The 19,434-nt window shown below is 31.9% G+C and overlaps 1 protein-coding gene across 4 annotated transcripts in view; it reads right to left on the bottom strand.

The window, feature by feature from the left end:
* Positions 1 to 18,761, bottom strand: part of LOC143230348 (all-trans retinoic acid-induced differentiation factor-like) — a 32,674-nt gene extending 13,913 nt beyond the window's left edge. Inside the window, exons 1-4 of one of the 4 annotated variants that reach the window (XM_076463777.1) lie at positions 18,487 to 18,756; positions 13,357 to 13,505; positions 12,787 to 12,858; positions 10,286 to 10,357 (exon numbers count right to left, since the gene is read on the bottom strand). In XM_076463777.1, the coding sequence (XP_076319892.1) occupies positions 10,286 to 10,357; positions 12,787 to 12,858; positions 13,357 to 13,505; positions 18,487 to 18,591 (398 nt within the window). In that variant the 5' untranslated portion in view covers positions 18,592 to 18,756. Of the gene's footprint in view, positions 1 to 10,285; positions 10,358 to 12,786; positions 12,859 to 13,356; positions 13,506 to 18,486 lie in introns of all 4 variants that reach the window. The other 3 variants (XM_076463778.1, XM_076463779.1, XM_076463780.1) reach the window with 3 other exon arrangements.
* Positions 18,762 to 19,434: the final 673 nt, after the last annotated feature.

Here is a 19,434-nt window from a genome sequence, read left to right as displayed (position 1 = left end):
TGGGATTGACTCTACCATTATAATGCCCTCACAGTTGAAAGGGTAAGCATGTTTGGTGGAATGGGAATTCAAAGCTGCAACTCACATTTTGTGAGATGAGCTCCTTAATTATCTGGCTATGTAAAGGTCAAAACTACACAATATTTGGAATCTAAATCACTTACGGTAAATCAGTATAGATGAGAGTAAAAGGACGTACCTCTAGACGTAGAGTGACTGTCTATGGCAAGTCAACTGTATCCAAACCCCGCGATGCCAGGAATCAACGTTTATGTGAGGGTGGGAAAGAGGATCATACCTCTGGCAAATCAACTGCATCCCAAATCTAGGCCACTGGGAACTAACATCCATGTGAGAGTAAGAAAGAGGATTGTACTGTCTTCACCTCAAGATCATAAGACCAGAGAGAAAATTATACCCCCAATCTATAAACAGGACACAGTAAGAAATTGATTGACTAATCCAGGAACCCAACTTTCAGTATTGTAAAAATGTCTTTGTAATTTAAACCATTGAAATCAAAACGAAACTGACAGGGGAAGAAAAGACAAGACAACACTTGAGACAGTGCAAAGAAGACCATGAAAATCCTATTGAGAGAAGCATAACACACCTGATTTATTCAAGCTCAGGCATAGCAGATAGGGGCAGCTATCTCCTTCTGCTTTACTAATGAAATCCAAGGATGAGTACAGTCCAGAATGAACAAAATAATGAAGCAACTATATCACAATGGCAGGCATACAAGTAATCTCATGGAACATTCCATCTCAGCAGTGTGAGTTTAGTGGTCATGGAAATTATGGGCCTTACAGTGCAGATCTTACTAGTTTAACTATACCTGGACAGGCACCCTTCTTCACAGAGTGGGATCCATAAAGAAAAAAATGTGATATTTCCCTGAAAAATAAGGAGGTATTTGTACAGAAAGGTGTCTTACCCAGTCACAGTCTCACCAAAGAATGGCAACAGATGGATGATGATACCCTGATAAGGAAGAAACACCTATCTAAAGCAGAGAATGGGAAATGAATGTATGAAATGTAACCCTAGTGCTTGACAGACAGTGCTCCCAATGGACAACAGGGTTGATATGCAGGGAAAAAGAAAGGTGCATGATTAGAGTGAAAACACCAAGATTTGATGGCAGAAAGAAAAAAACAAGGAACAAAAGGCCAATCAAATCACAATCCAAACCCAATGAATAAGGGAGGAAGGAAAAATTAATCACAAACACAGATGTGGTGTAAGGGATTGAAACCATGGAAATGGACACAATGAAACAATCCACATCATTCAATGAATAAAGAATGTCATCAAGATAAGACAGAGAATGAAGTTGGAAAGAAACATAAAAGCAAAAAAGAATATATCACTAAATGTACAAGAGTAGCCACAATAAAATGAACTTGTGGAGAAAAAAAATGACCATAAGTCCCTATTAGCAGTGGATGGTAAACAAATGGTAGTGTCCCATCCTATACGATTTCAAAAGATAAAAAGCTACATACAGAGAAAAAGAACTAATAGATGGCAATTGCCTAAACATAGATAGAAGGAATCATAGGGTAAACCAAGCTGGAAAACTAGGTTAGGAATAAAATGGATAGAATTAACAGAGATCCAAATGACATATAATCAAGAAGAAAAAATGTCTAATAATCAAAAAAGAAACAAAGCCTATGTAGAGTGAGGCTTTGTCTCCAAAGCAAGACAAAAATTATCATCATGAAACAATGTCAGGATAAGAAGGAAAATATACAGTGAAATATGTTTAAGAAAAACTGAGATACGCTTAGCAGATTCTGCAGTAGAGGCCTGTGTAGGCAATCCATGATCAGGTGTAAGAAAAAATGACACTATCTATATTGTCTGAAATGGGTTCAGTCATTATAGGAGGAAGGAGAGCAATACTGGGGCCCTCACAAATGAAATTAATGGTAAGAATTATAATTTATAAATTAATGAAAGTTAATGATAAGAAGTATAAATTATAAATAATGGTGAAAATGAAATATTCAATATATTGTAAATTATAAGAAATTGCATGATGAAATAAACATAAGTGTTATATGTTGTGATGAAAAAAGATATTTAACCTGATTATCAATTAACATACAAGTACAAGAATAGATAAATCAAGAATTACTTGTTAAGCCTAATCAAACAGTGCAGGACAAAATATATCACTAAGCTCTAAACTAAAAACCCTAACTTAACACTAAGTATGTACAAAATTGGGAGAAGTTTGTGTAGACCCAAGCTCAAGGGTTCCACACTAAACCAAGTTAATGTGAAAAAGTATAAATGTAAACAAAAACAAAAATGAAAAAGACATTATTTTGTATAATTAAGTAAGTATGTATAAAGAATAACACATGCATGAGACAAGATGTATCAAAGAAAAGCAGTATAAACTAATGACTGATCAGTAACACGTATAACAGATAACCCTAAATTAACAGAGACCTATGGTAAGCCTAAGCAAATGATGGAGGAGATAGGATACAATTACAACTAATTTTGTACCTGAATTTAACTGAGTATTGACCAATCTAACAAATATTATGTTATAAAACCTATACTTCTACAGATAATAATAATAAAAGTATTTAATAACCAAAACAGTATATCATCTTATTTTTCCAAAGCTGGCAGACTGTATTTCAAAATGTTTAGGCCTCCAAACTTTTGTCAACACCTGAAAAAGGTTAGCTCATTGGACAATCAGTCTCCCCCAAAAAAAAAAGCCATTAATTTACCTGTAGAGTACTGTCACCTCAATTCTGTGTAAATGTAGTGATACAACATATAACTTGTGTAGTGTGATAGCATAAAGAAACATAAAATAACTGCATTTCAGAATAACTCAACAAGATAAAAATATCATTATTGTATAATAAAGAGTAAACTTCTTGAAAGAAATTGGCACAAAGGTAAAAGAAAAAAAACATGAAGAGAGCACAAACTAAATGTTACAACACAATTTCTGTTGAAAGAGAAGTGGTCCCCCAGTGGCACAGTGGTATGTCTGCAGACTTACACACTAAAAACTGGGTTTTGATACCCATGGTGGGCAGAGCACAGATACCCCATTGTGTAGCTTTGTGCTTAATTCTAAACAAACAAACAATGAAAGAGAAGTGATAGCTTAGTAGAATTAAATATCAGGAGTTACCTATGTCAGGAGAATGTGTTGCACTTATTGTTGGAGGGCTGTTGCATTTTAATCAATAAATTGTAAGGTATGAGGAGCTCAAGGCTTGTGACATCCAAAAAAGCTTTTGGATATAGTGGACAGTTTTGAATGAAATAGCCATTTAGGGGAATGGAGGTAACACAGCACATTGGAAAAGTATTCTCAAAATATGCTGCCCTCTAGCAGCATAAATGTTTGCTTACCACTAGCCTTGGTACTCCCACTTATTTCTGCATACTAACATGCAAATGACTATTCAACAACCCTCCATCTACAGAAGCACAACACTATCCCCTTTCATAACTAGCACCATCTTTAACTTTTATAGTGTTAACCACTTCAAGATTGGTCAGGTCAAACCACACTGGAAGTGGGAAGGATGGGTGGGAAATGTGAGAATGAGTATCTGTCAGAAATACATTTTCAGTATAGGAAAATGTTAATTTCTGATATGATATCTTACCACCTCTTACACAAAAAATTAGAATCACACTTTGAACTGGTGGAGGGGCAGGCAGGGTAGAAAAATTTCTTTACAAAAAACCCACCTCCACATGTGCAATTTTGAACACAACCAACACCAGATCAACAGGGAATTGACATTTGGCATGCAGTAGTAACGTTTAGAGCCCAAGTGTGTGTTCATCTCTGGTTCAAAACTTGAAAGCATTGAGAATTTTTGTCCAGTCCACAGCAGCAGGAGGGTTCCCAGCCTAAAACATACAGGAATTCATGTGTCTCATCCAGTTACAATTAACAGCAGATCCACCAGAAACCCACATCCAGCAAACAGAAGGAAGAAGGACCTCTAACAAAACCTGGTGGCATCGAAAACTTATTGTCCACTCCACGCTAAGAAGAGGGTAATATCCAAACACATGTATGGCAAGGACACACAGGATTAGACTAATAGGAACCAACCTGACTAATCCTAACTGAAAGCACTGGCTGCTCCTGCCAGGGGATAAGGAACAGAAGAACAAAATCAAAGAAGTGGTGTATTGATAAGAGTAGCAAAAGCATCCAAATCTGAGACACCCCATACAGTACAAAACCAAAAAACACATAGATCTTAAGACCATTCCACAAACAGCTTCTTGTTGGGACTGGATAACCAATCTGCAATCAGATTCAGGACACCTGGATTATGACATGTGAACAAATTGATGGAATGGCAGTGGGCCTGACATAGAAATCAAATGTTAAAAAAACTGAGGTATCTCAATCAAGTACCCCTTGCCCAGTGACATACAAGACTACAACACAAATGCCAGACTGAATCATTACCAACTGGTCCCTGGAAGCCTGCAGGAAGTGAAGAAAACCTCAACACAAAGCAAGAAGTTTCAGGGCTGATATTCAAACGAAATCCATGTCCCTCAAAAAGAAAGAATTTCACACACAGTAGGAGGACATAATGAGATGGTGCACATGAGGCATTTCATAGCCTGCAACTAAAACAAAGCAGGTAGGGCCCAGTGGAGGAGAAAGATGAAAAACACCTGAGATTAACTAAAAACCGGTGTGGATATGAGGAAAGGTTCTTTCACTTTGAGATGTCAACTCACCATGACAGTGTCTTGATAAGTAAACTGAAAACACAGGACTAAGTCATCTAGTGAGGAGGCAAGAATCAGCCATACATTCATAGAATGGTGGAAATTAATACCTCTGGAATAAGTTAACAAGAAATGAAGGGAAGTAGAGGATTAGACTTACTGAAATGACTTTCAGAACCCACGGATCAACTACCATGGACTTCCAAACCTAGACAAATTAAGGAGTCTGGCCCCCACCAGCCTTGACCCAAGAAGGGTAGTCAGACAAAGAAATACAAGAAAAGTAATCAAATTATTGAGGTCTTATTCCAGTGAAAGAAGAAACCACATCAAACACTATAAGTCTAAGTAAGGAAAACTTGAACAATAATAATCAAAAGTATGAGTGTCCACAGTATGTAGGAGTCAAGACATACTGACACCCAAACAATATGCATGAACCCCCATATCCAGAGGAGGAGGAAACACTAAAACAATGACCCAGAGGCTACTCCCTGAAAATAGTAGCAATGTAACATAGGAAATAAGAGATAAAGACAGAATATAATATATTTGAATAATCAAATCCATCAAAGGGGATAAAGGTCTGGGCAAGTCTTCCAAAACAATATGTAGCTGAGAGGCATATTCAGGAGGAGGAAAAAGGCTGTTCATATCCAAAATTTCCCAGATTATGGAAAACTGTGATATGACAATCATCAATTTTTTCTGATTGTTGCATGAAATTAGTCAACTCCTAATGGACCTTAGCCATCATTTCATGGGCCAAGAAACATGGTTCTGACCCACTGAACATGGTTGGTAATTCCACTGCAGCAGTTGCAATCATGACCACGTGAAACTGTGAGTGCACAACTCATGAAACTGAAAAGGATGATAACTAATTTTTAATTCTCCACAACAGAGGATGAAAATGATAAAGAATATTGTATTTAAATAAAAAAATTACAAAAGCAAAAACTTGTTAATAATTGAAGAAAACTATGAGCAAAAATATATCCATTCTATAAGAATGCTAATCATTAAATGATTAACACGTGCAAGATTTGAGAAGGTGCTAGTTAAGATACTGGTACTGTCCTACTACTATTGGTGGAAGGTTACTGCATAGGTACTTGCATGTTAGTATACAGAAATAAGTGGGAGAATCAAAGTTACTGTCAAGCAAAAATAGGAGCCAGTAGTAGAACACAGTATAAGTTGAGAAATTTTTCTGTAACAAAAAGTAGATGTATCAGAAGTACAAACTATGACTAATTTGAAAATCTCAGACTTGAGTTACACTATTTAATCACAAATGGGGCAATTTCAATTGCAAGGTACAATGTGATACTGGAAAAAAATATTCTCTGAAATACTAATCAGATATTAAGATATATTTCATACAGGAACAAGATACTAATTATAAAATTTGTACCATGAATTATGAAATTTAGCTATGTATTTTTGTTGTGAGAATTTAGAAGATTGATGGGTGTTTTTGGCTTCATAATGGTCATTACATGATCAATGCAACATAAATACAGTGGATCTCTTCAAAATGTTTCTGGTAACCAAATCTAAGTACATGCATCAGAATGCTAAAAGGAATCAATGATCACATAGTTCTAAATTTAAACCCTTTAGTATACTAAAATACATAGGATTGTTATCAGTCACTTCAACTATCAATGCTTTAGGTTTACATCTAGTAACTATACTGACACAGTGAATAGCCTGCAATGCAGAAATAATGCTTATCTATGCACAGTAACTTGAAAAGTAAGCATGCCACATCTTTTCAGCTATTAATCTTACAGCAGCCTCAGCCTCCTATGACACAGTTGTCCTAACTGTTTCCATCATCTAATATAAAATATTATGTATTATTTTAACGACTCATTTAATAGTTCAGAAAGTAAATCACAACTTGCTTTTAGACAACACACACACAATTTAGTGTTTACACTACCCCTCAACAATTTCATGCAAATGCTGCTCAAAAGTAATGCATGAGACATCTTGATGTCCTTCAGTCATTAGCTCATACATAGTTTAGTGTTCATTGTCTTAATGTTTCATGCAAAGGGCAGGTTCATAGCCCAATACCCATACTGAAGAATTAAAGTTTATCAAAATTCTGAATTTACTTCATGAATTACAACACCTAAAAAAAGTTTTGCCAGAATAAGCATTCACCAAAACTTCAACCTAATGTCAGTTTATTTTCATTATCACATGACAACTCATGCCAAATTCATGGTAACATGATCTGGCTAACAAAATGTTTTATACAAACATGATGCTATATCTTCTGAAATTAGAGGACATAGCAAACACAAGGCCCAGAAATTTAAACTAACTGGAGAAGAAATAGCCACAGTTTACTACAGACCCTCTCGTACCTGCTTGGAAGCTGGTTGGAAAGGAAGATATCTGTATGGCACAACATAATACAGACAGTTCTTCCCAATGTCCAAAACTTATAGCTGAAGCAGAACTCTGTCCTTTTTGTTTATTGCATCATCTTGAAGAACATGAATGCAGTACTGACTGTGCTGCTCAGAGAACAGTCTTGATATACCTGATCACTCAATGTAGCTGCACTACAACTTCTAATGGTGCTTGTAGCAAAAGGGCTTAGAGTTTAGTGGAATGTTGACATTTCTGCTACTTGTTTCTAAAGAATCACAAATAATAAAGTTGGATTACTCTTTCCTGGCTCCTTCTTTGACTTGGACATATCAAACCATTCTGTCACAAGAACAGCTTGTATCAAAGATAAAACACTCCTTTACATTCATGTGGTGCTGGTTATACTAGTTCATAAAATTTTCAACAAAGATCTGACGATAAGATGATGAGATATTCTTTCCCACACAGATATAATACAGTCACCTATTAACTCAAGCAACCAAGGAAGGCTGAGCAGATTCTACAACTAGAAAAGGTCCTGACTGATGCTCTATTCCCTGCTCCTGATGATGCAGCCATGGATCATCTGTACATGCTTCTAAATTGTACCTCAGATGTCACTTTTCTTCACAAGTATTGTTTTCTTTTTTTTCACTGCAAGTCCTTTGTGAGATCTGAAATTCTGAAATGCACCTTTCATCTCAAACAAGATACAAACTCGCACAGTACAAACAAATGTAAAAAAAAAAAGAAAAGAGAAGCATACTTTTTCATATTTTGCAAACAAATGCTTGTCACAGTACCCAAAATGTCACTTAATAACTTCCTCTGAAGTATCCTCAAGTAAAACTAAAAGTGGTGTTTTTGTACCCATGAAACATCAAGATCTAAGTATTTAGACCCTTTCATACAGCAAAGACACTTGACTTAATTGATCAGAAAAATTAAAGAACCTAAGAAACTGAACTACTTGTTAGTTTCACATGAAAGTATATTTTAGTTCAAGATATTTTTTCAGATCCCAGAGGGCTCATCAGAAACATCAAAAGAGTAGTCTCGTTACTAGGAAAAGTAATCTTTTCCAAGTATGTATTTCTTTACATTTACAGTATACCAGAAATAGTAACATGAAAACTGACAACTATCTTGCATACTGGTTACAAAGATAACAAAACACACAGGTCTGTATTAACTCTTGTCGTGCGACAGCCTAAGGGTGGAATTACTACTGTTCACAACTGAATACATCTTGTTTTTATAGAATGTATGCCTGCAGACAATGTCTATTGAAATTCTGAAACAAATTTTTTAAACATGCCTGAATACAGAGGTATTTGTTTTGTAAATTATGAAAGAGTAACAACTATAGCATCTGTATATTGCTCACTATTACTACCTGGAAATAACTACATTACTTAAATATTATTATTTTTAACAATAAACAAATACCATATTAAAATTGTTATTCATTTATAAATCAATAGGTATTTCATTCAAGAAATATAAACAGACATTATATTTTTGGTTAAGTATTTTAATTAAATATTTGCTTGTGAACCTTTGCTTTTACAATGTTGATTATCCATCATGCAAAATGATTTTGATTTTAAGATTAATACATTTATTCATCTGATAATTGTCACATTTCATTTGCTTATTCTCTGAAACCTCCCAATTAAATATAAATTTTGTTCAGAAAAATTTTATATTTCATTTATTATTTTCTCTACCATAACTCTGTATGAGGTTGATCAATATGACCAACCTTGTAACCACTTAGAAAATAAATCTATCTTATTTGTCATTACACATAAAACTACATAATTGGCTGTGTTCTGCCCACCACAGGATATCAAAACTACGTTTCTAGCATTGTAAGTTTACAGACATACAACTGTGCCACTGTAGAATGATGACAAAATGTAACACAAAACTACATTTACTTATTCTAATTAGCTTATAGCTCATAACAGTATACATCTATTTAAATTTATCAATCTTTCTGCTTTATTGGCTTTTGAACCTTGTATAACTAATAATCCATCATAAAAGTTGTAAATCATAGAGTGCACATGCAGCTCCCATTATCATATTGAATAACATAAAACTGGCCATCAAAGCACAAATCTCTTGCTTTTTTTGTCTTAGTAACAGCATACCAGTATTTTGTAAAATAGTGACACTTTAGTTACCACATATTAAATACCTATATATATTATTACTATTTACAAATGAATTCTTTAATTTCAGTTATTTTTCTCAAAACATACAACAGTAATTAAAAATATATAGAAAACCAGCCATTCTACTACTTACTTTGTGACAAAGTTTTTGTACTTGTGTCATACTTGCTAAGTCTCACAGAATTTCACACATGGAGTAAGAAAAAAAAATTGTAAGTCTTATATATGCATTTTAGAATACTAAAAAATAATAAATTACTATAATACCACAACATCTACTGTAATTTATCAAGTTTTCTAATTAAGTTGTGTTTGTGCCTAAAAAATATCTAATTTCTGATCAGAATATCACTTTGATCATCCAATGGTTAAATGGCTTTCTCCAAATAAATACTTTAAAAAGACTTACAGGACAGTGTAGTTCAAAATAAGCACTGACTAATGATAATAAATATGTACTTAAAAAAAGAAGGCATAAGTAAACAAATATTTTCAAATGATGAAGCAGTGGGTTCACTAAACATATTTCAGCAAATAGAAAAAGTAAGAGGTTCTTATTTTATATTCTAGCTTGTCAGTATTGGTAATTTGGGTTTCTAATTCATTAAAATCTAAAGACATTGTGTATAGATATATGGGTATCATAAAATATCACCTGACCAAAAGGAGGATGACAATATACTAAATGACACACAAAAATTTATATTTAGTTGATGCATTTTTTTTAATAGTTACCCTTGAATTAAGAAATTAAGTAATGTATAATACTAAAATTTGAATTATAACAACAGTTTGATGCCAAATTTATTATAATATGTTCATAAAATATTTTACCCCTACTTGTATGGAAAGGGTTAATGTCTTATAACTAAATTAAAGGCTCCCTGATCTGAACTTTCATGTTAACTTACAAGCTATATGCTAAATACTGAACATCAAAGTTAACTTACAGATATTCCAAATGAGTAAGGCCAAAAAAATCTGCTTTAGTGTAATTGAGGAGAGGATTGACTGCCAAATCTCTAGACATCAAAAGAAAAAAAATACACATTTACATGTATTATAAATCTTTAAAACTATGCTATGAAAGTTTAGAAAAAAAATCAGATTTTTCTCACTCAGTCACAACTGTATAGGAGAAGAAAGATAAAAATCTTTCATAAACATGGTACACTCCCCATATTATATATGAATATAAAACATGCCTTAAAATTATTTTATGGGGAAGTCCCATTTATCAGACAAAATCCAAATGCAGATGCAAAACTAGGAGTGCATAATTGAGTACTTACACACAAAACATCTCAACTCCTACTACCTATCACTGTCTGCAGCCAACTGTAGAAAGACAGATACTCTTGAAAGTTCTAATAATATCAAAAGTATAAATGAAATGAAACCACCCTAAAAATATTTCTACTAAAAATTACTCCCAATAATTTCTTTATCCATGAACCTAGGAGGATTTTATACATCTATAAACTCTAACTATGATGAGCAGGTTCATTTCACTTACTAAATGACCACCATAGTAACCATGAGGTTAGCAAACATTTGATAATGTATGTATAACTTCATGAAACTTTGTGGACTATGAACAAACATGACAATAACAGTTCTAATAGTTCCTAATAATAGAAAAAATAATAAATATGTATACGTATTTACTCTTGTAAAAGTTTCAGATTATTTTGTCAAATCCAACTGAAATTTTGAACATGAACTTGAATAGACTAGCAAAATATAAAACATACTTAATAAAATATAATTGAAACTTTGTAAATAATGTAACTAATAAAATGTTTCATCAAGAAATGCAATATTCATACCTTTTAAGACTTAGAATGCAATATAAAACTAATAATAAAAATAAAACATTTTAATAAGTAAGAAGCTAAGATATCAAATCAAAAAGTGAAGTAATTTAACTCACATTATGCTTACTTTCAATTATAGTTTCATAGCAGATGCCATTTGAAACAACTCAGCAGCAGTTTGCCTCAAAATTGTAATGAATAAATATCAAATATGCATTCAACTCAATTGACAGAGGAAGTCCTGTCTTTTTGTAAACTTCCCATACCAAAAGAAATAATTTTCTTTTTAATAATCTTTTCCTTAGTTTTACCATTCAGTGCATATGAATACTAGTAGATATATCAGTATCAATATGAAATTTTAAAAATTGAAAAAATGAGATGTTTCCTCTAATGTACTTTTGAACATAAGCATTTTGATGTTTACTTAAATAATATAAATTTACATGTGCACATAAACAAGGAAAATCAAATTGCATAACCATTATAAAAAAGAAAGCAAATTTGTAAGTTTTAAACTATCTCTAAGAAGCCATGCTGAATATTTACTAAATAAAATGCTACTGTTACATTTATTAAAGAAAGCTAATAATGTGTATATATTTTTCCCTTGCATGTTTGTGTGCGAGTGTGATGAACTTAAAACATGTTTCCTACCAAATTAACATTAAATATTAATTATAGAATAATTTTTTTTTTTTAATATTAAAGAAGCTAGAGTTGTTGTACGAAATGAAAATTAGGGTACAATTTTTAATTAAATAATATCCATATGCAGTTTCATATACAAATTATCTTCTGAAAAGTAAATGTACATGTATTTTTTTAAATAGTTATTTTAATACTTATGTAAGTCATGTAATATCTGATTTCTTTTTATACTGCCATAAGATGGGATGGTCAAGTTTTTTTTTATATTTGTTAATATATGACAATTAATTGTTAAGCCAATGATCAGCTTTTTTACTTATATTTATTTTATATTTTAATTACATGTGCCTTAAGACCTGTGATTAAAAATATTGTTCTAATAATGGAGTTAAAATATTGGTCTAAATCAGGAGAACAGGCTCTCCAACAAAGTAACATAACCCAAGACACTGTAGATCCTAAAAAAATTCTTGATTTAACTGTATGCCTCACATCAATAATAATATCACTACAGTCACAAACTATAATCCTGCTGACAACAGATGAGTCCTGAAAATCTGCACATAAAAACTATTTCCAAACTTTACTTGTTTTCACTAAAACCTAAAGTTACATAAAAATTCTTATGATTGAATACATTATGTTCACTGAAAGTTCCTTCTATTTTTGTTATATTACAAATTTAGAAAAATTTGCTACACTTAAGAGAGCTAAACCAATAGAAAAATGATATTTAAAAAAAAAAATTCAATTTTTTCATGATATTACTTGCTTACTGCAAGAGAACCAAATATGGCTAGTCAGTGTATAATAGCCCTGGATGGCCAGATGTACTTAATTTAAGGTTTGGTCATTCTATAATATTATATTAAATTCAATTGACATGGGTCCTTGTTCACCACAAAGATATTATGTTATTGTGGTTTCAAGAGATTATTTGTTATCTGTCACAAATATTAAACAATAAAAGAAATTATACTTACAATATAACAAGATCAGTGGTATTCTTGAACAAGTCATTTACATTCATTAGCATACAGTTTGACAAATCAAGTCTGAAAAAAGTATAAAATAATTTAACTATAGGGTTAAATTCAAATGCTTTTCTTTATCTTCATGTTTAACTTGTAGATCTTCCTGTGAAATGCTGTACATATTTATCTTTAATTCTACAATAGAGATATTTTCCTTTACAAAGAAAAATAATATTATATCTTAAATTTTTAAAGTATGAAAATGTTTATTTCTTTTAACATAGAATGACAACTTTTTAGTCAAGATACAATTATATTCTGCATACAAAATACTCTACCTCAATACTAAAATTTCACTTCATATCCACAAGATAAAAAACTGCAAGATATTTTAAAATTTATAATTTTGTTATACCTTTCCAGGTATTTTGTTTAAAAACTTTTTTCACTTTGATAACTTTTGTCTCAGATCATCTATATTACAGCTTGAATAGTACTCCTAATACTAAACAGCCTGCTTCATTGTAAGATAATTTACAATTTCAGTTTTAAATTGATTAATCAACAGTTTCTACTTACCCGACTAGCAAATTAGCCATAGACATTTTGTTGAAACAACACCTTTCAATATAAGTAAGATTTTCTTCTTCACAATATTTTCTAACATTTTCTCTAACAGAAGAGTTTTGACAGTTGTGTTTGACCTTGCAATCTAAAACTGTACTTTTCTGCAAAAAAGAAAATATTCTGTTGTTCATGACTGAACCAATGCATTTTAACATACACCAGACACTGATGAGTAGATAGACTTCTGTGACTTTCTATTTTATTACATTATATTGTACAATTAAAAGTGAAAATACACTTTGAATCATTTTTTGTAATGCAATATATTTAACTCATAAGTTCAGTGATACAATTTTCATAAAAATAATTTTAAAAAATTTGAAGACGTATATTTGGGCAGATTGTACAAGAATTAATAAGTGACTTTATTCAGTTTGGAATGGTAAGTACAGAAATGAAAATTTTACTCTTTTTTTCTTGTTTCTTGTAAGTGAAGATTAACATTAATAGGCTAAATGGCCTTCAACCACTATTTTTTAAATTCTTATGCTAGATATTAGGGTAAATTGCTGCTTTTAAAGCTATGATCCATATTTCTTTTTTTGGCAAATTTATTTGTCTGTTAGAAATATATATATATATTTATTAAATAAACCATTTTTAACATATAAATATATATTTGTGAAATGGTCTGTTTAATGATATACTGTATGCTGTTATCTTTTGTTATTTAATCATTTATACCAGCTTATTACAGCTGTTAATGAGATACTTCAATGCCATTCTTTTGCTGGCAAGTACATCTTAGTAATATGCCTACAAGATACTATGAGCACTTACATCAGTTATTAGCTATGAATCTTGAACTTCTCTACCCCTTATTACTTTATTCTCTTACAGTTGGAGCTCATTGGGTCAGGTATGTTTCTATTTATTGTACTCCTTCCTTCTTCATGTACAGTTCTTATTTGTATGGATATCTTCAGTTATATTCCTTTCTCTGGTCTAACATTATATGGCTTCTGTTATTGTTACCTAGCCAGGTTTTTCCTGTTTCTCAACCTTGAATGTTACATCTGTTCCTCAGTTAGATCAACCTACTCACAAACTTCCCATTCCATATTCTATGACTTTCTATGTAGCTACTCAGTTGAGGGTGTCAAGTTATTTTGAAACCTCAGTCCTTCAAACCAATTCAGTGTTTAGAGGTGCTACAATTAATAAGCACAAAAGCTTAGAATACCAGTAAACCCAAACCCTAAATAACTAAATGACCATAAACTTTTCCTATTTTCATAATTACACAAAAGAGACATTAATAAAAAAATATTTGGTATTTAAGCCAAATATATAAATGGCATTTTTTTGTTAAAAAGAACAGAGAATAAATGAGTAAATGTGATTTTCTTTTAATTTCAAATACTGAAATTTTAAATGGGAGATTTGTGCCACTGATGCTGTAAAGGGACAACCTGAACCACAATTCAGTCACATAAGACTTCTTTACTAAATACTTTTAGAGACTGTTATTCCTCCATCTTAAAAATTAGATGAACACATGGGCAGTAGCTACTTTTGAAGTTTCTATGGTTTTTGTCTTTGTTCTCATGACCATTCTGAAATCCCAATTGTATGAATAACTTTGTTAATGAACACATCCTTTCCATTCTGATCAATTGGATTTCTACCTCTTGTTGTTTAAGGCAATTTTTGGTGAGGGTAATAAGTGAGAACTGAGTTAAGACTCTTTCTTCTTTCAGATGCAGACATCTGTCAGCACAATCATTATATGATATATATCATTACACACCATTACATTAAAAACACAACTCCTATTAATAATTTACAAATTTTCTGATTATGTTCTGTATTATCATTTTGTATAAGCATAAAATACAGTGTATAATTAGAGTTACTAGATTTCTACAGTGAGAAACAAAGATTTTTTTTTGTTCATACAAAGTGGCACTGTAACAGTTTAAATTACAGTGATACATTTTTTACCATTTGCTAGATAAAAAAAATTTGCTTTATAGTGTTTAAAGCCACAGACAAAATGTATTTAACCCTTAAACAGCAGGAATGTTGTAGGTAGCAGCTCATCACAGACATAAAAAATTGGGAAAATATTTCTTAAACATAATATTTAACATTTTTGTTATGAATTTTGAACAAAATATGAAAGACAAAAAGAAAAGCATAATAAAGACTTATTTATTACAAGTTCAAATATTTTTAGGGTATGAAAATTATGAAAACATTCTCCAATATGCAGTGCTACTCTACATTCTTTACACCAGGGAATCACCATCTTTTGCTTTTCTTTTATTGTCGTATGCATACAAATGTGACATTGTCTTTATCCACTTTTTCTAGCTCCTGAGAATGGAATACTTTCTAAAAAGTGCAGAGAAAATGCTTCTTTTCCAAAAAATCTAACTAGCCTGCCTCAATGACGGCTCACTAGATACGTTATAAGAATTCAAGTTTGAGATATCAATTAAGTGAAAAAATAGAGCTTCTTGTACCACTTCACACATTTATGAAAGCAATCAATTTGTCCAATTTGCAAGTCACTTTTGTCAACTAGCTTCATGTTAACAGTATAATCTGAAACCATATCAAGTTTGGTTATTGGTTGTTTAGTATTGTAACCATCCTTTCCACTGTACTTCATTTCATCTTTATATACTGTACTAAGCGAAGTAACAGGATGTTTGTTTTTTCACTGAAGTGCTAAAATATTCCCTTGCTTCTTGGTCTCAACATCTCGTTTCTTCAGAGGTGCAAATTTAGGCATTTTCTTCCAATAAGTTATAACTGTTGTACAAAAATTAGTTTTATTTTCAAAAAGAAAGTTGCATAATTCTGGACTTCTATAACAATTATCAGTATATATGATCTTTTCCAAAGTATTCTTTCATCAACTGCTTGACAACTGATCCTGAAACTCCAAATCAGGGATCTTTAGGGACATCTACAATCACTTGCAGAAAAGATATTAATATTTATTATAATTCCTGTCTCACAATTACATAATACAAAGATTGTTATCTCATTTTTTTGAAATGGAGAAAAAGATTCCTTAGCTTTATTTTTCACCATCGTAAACACTTCTCAAACTTTCCATAATCGATTGCTTCCATATTCAGTTCTTCCTTATGTGTAAAGTGCAAATATCTAAGAATTTCCCTGAATCATTGGAGTAATGTATTTTGCAAAACTTAGAATTCCTATAAGGAGATCATTCTTTCAATAATCAGCCAATATGTACTTTTCTTACATGTGGCATGAGCATCACCAAAGTAAAAAAAAAGTGCACATTTCCTCAGTAGTTGTATCTTCCCATTTCTTATTTTGTGATTTATCATCTAAATGACATTCTGAACTTGAAACAATTGAAGTTGATGATAATGAAAAATCTAAAAGTCTTCTTCATTAAGTGCTAATACTTCAATTTCGTCCTTTGATGAAAAACATTTTTGCTTCATTCCCTTACCTGACACACCCTTCCATTTCTGCTCCATGACTTACACTGAGAAAATGACTCAAATGCAATGCTTTGAGTGGGTATAGTCATTATAGTGTGAGGGGGTTACCAACTGTTTTTAGCCTGTATCATCAATTGATGATAATTATACTGAGTGCAAAGCATGAAATCATCAATTGATGATGGCTGCCATTTATGGGTTAAAAAGTGTGCGTGTGTGTTTCTTATAACAAAGTCACATAGGGCTATCTGCTCAGCCCACCGAGGGGAATCAAACCCCTGATTTTAGCATTGTAAATCCGGAGACATACTGCTGTACTAGCGGGTTAAAGAGAAATAAAATAAGCAATGAGCCCAAGCTGTCTTGACCCTATTTGATAAAAATTGTTGCTTCTTTGTTTTGCCTTTTTAGCCAGGTAGGTTTTCAAATCTGAATTCTTCCAAGCTAGGTTAAGAAAATGAAGCAGAGAGGAAGAGAACACAGCACTCTGTGAACTGTCTTTAGCAGGTGAAATTTAAATTTAAAGGAGCCAGGTATAATGACAAACTGTATATCATCAAACTCACATTGAAGTACAGAGATACTGCAGCAATATTTAGTACTTTTATCATTTTTTGATTGGGAGAAAATATGTAATTCAATAATCACATGATACTAGATGTACAAGTTGCTTATTGTTGATTAGCTTGTTATGTATAGGTAAAGTAATTATTGTGAAATGCAACACCAATTCCTTCTGAGCTGGAAGTATAAAACAACTTTACTGCCGAGTTAGGTACAAAGGGAGTTTTTCTTTAGCAATATCTTTAACTCATAATTTATGTGCAAAGCCTACAGTTTCTCTGTTTAAAAAAAAACACAATTTTACAAGTTCCTTAAGCTTTATTTTGTAGGTTTTACACCTGAGTATATATTTGTATTATTTATGGCATATACTTTAGGGATTTACTCTATGTATTTATGCACATCAAATTTGACCTTTGCATCTATATAATATATAAACCTAAACGAAATTTGTCAGAAAAGACATTAATATAATTTTCTAAATATTATTTTGTAGTTAAATCATTCAGTATAACTGAATTCCGTAAATCATAAATGTCTATATAAATTATTTCCAGCAATAATAAATCATGATATTTTATCGCGGTTGTTTGGGGGTTCATTCTCATGAACAATAACGGTTCAGTTCATACGACTCCGAGTCATACTCATAATTTGAATACTTTGATTTATCAGTACTACTTTAAAGAAGAAAAAAAAGACAATTATTCTACAAAGTTAGGCAAATCTCAGCCTCTGTGTTCAGCCTCTCGTTTTAAGATATATAACAACAGTTAAGTGGTAAAGAAATTTATATGCAAAAACGGCTCGTTTGGGTTGAGAAAATATTTTACTCAAATTTGACCTTTGCATCTATATAATATATATAGATGAAAATATTTTACTCAACCCAAACGAGCCGTTTTTGCATATAAATTTCTCAACAAGTGGGTTTCTCGACATCACTGATTATGTGGTAAAGAACCTTATTTTCTCAACTGACGTACTGCTAACACTAACAGTTCAGTTGTGCAGTTTTACATTGAAGCTTTTGCAATTTGCAGCTTGGCGCCTAACAGTAATACTTAAGAGTAATAAAAGCAAATACCTCGGACAAGTCCAAACCACTTCCACAAATTCCTGTTTTGTATGTTGTCACAACAAACGCTATTGCCAGAATTAACCTTTTAAGTTGATAAAAACGAACAATCATTTTGATATAATTGCTATCCTGGCTTAAAATTAATCGTTGGCTCGAAAAGTTAAAGTCAGAATATATAACAAACGATACCACGTCCTAAACAATTATTCCAAACCTTTATCACTATTTTACAGATAACCGTATACCTCATTTGCTTTTAATAGTATTTTGTACATATTTGAGAGTAAACTTACAATTACTATGGAAAATTACGATAAATAAACAGAGATAATTATGAAATTATCACAATTACCGTATTCTCATACATTTTAGCTTTTATTCGTTTTCAATAACATTCTTTTTTTTTTTAATTAGCTTCCCATATAACGGCTGTTGTTTTGCATTGTTTATTATGTTTACTTTGGATTTTGAAAATGATTTTTTTATTTCCATAAGGCATGAATATCCTGGTTATGTAAATATACAAGACCAATTGATATTGATTAATGTAGCATGTAAATAACACGTCACTCATTTATTTATTTTGTAAATTTCAAGAAAAGCTGCACGAGGACTTTTCTCTACGTTATCCGTCTCTAATTTTGCAGTGTAAGACTAGAGGGAAAGCTCCTAGTCATCCCCACCCACCGCCAACTCTTGGTCTACTCTTTTACCAATGAACTTTCCTTCGTTTCCCAGAGAAACAGCTTAAGTGTTTGGATTTTCAACGTTAAAATCAACAGTTCAATTCCTCTCAATGACACAACAGTTTGGTTTGGTTTTTGTTTTGTTTTTAATCTCGCGCAAAGCTACACGAGGACTATCTGTGTTAGCCGTCCCTAATTTAGCTACTCTTTTACCAACGAATAGTGAGATTGACTGTTATACTATAACGCCCTCGCGGCTGAAAGGGCG

This window comes from Tachypleus tridentatus, chromosome 10 (assembly GCF_004210375.1).
Source record: "Tachypleus tridentatus isolate NWPU-2018 chromosome 10, ASM421037v1, whole genome shotgun sequence".
Taxonomy (NCBI): Eukaryota; Metazoa; Arthropoda; class Merostomata; order Xiphosura; family Limulidae; genus Tachypleus; species Tachypleus tridentatus.
Note: the sequence above shows the minus strand (reverse complement) of the source record. Positions and strands in the feature narration are given on the sequence as shown.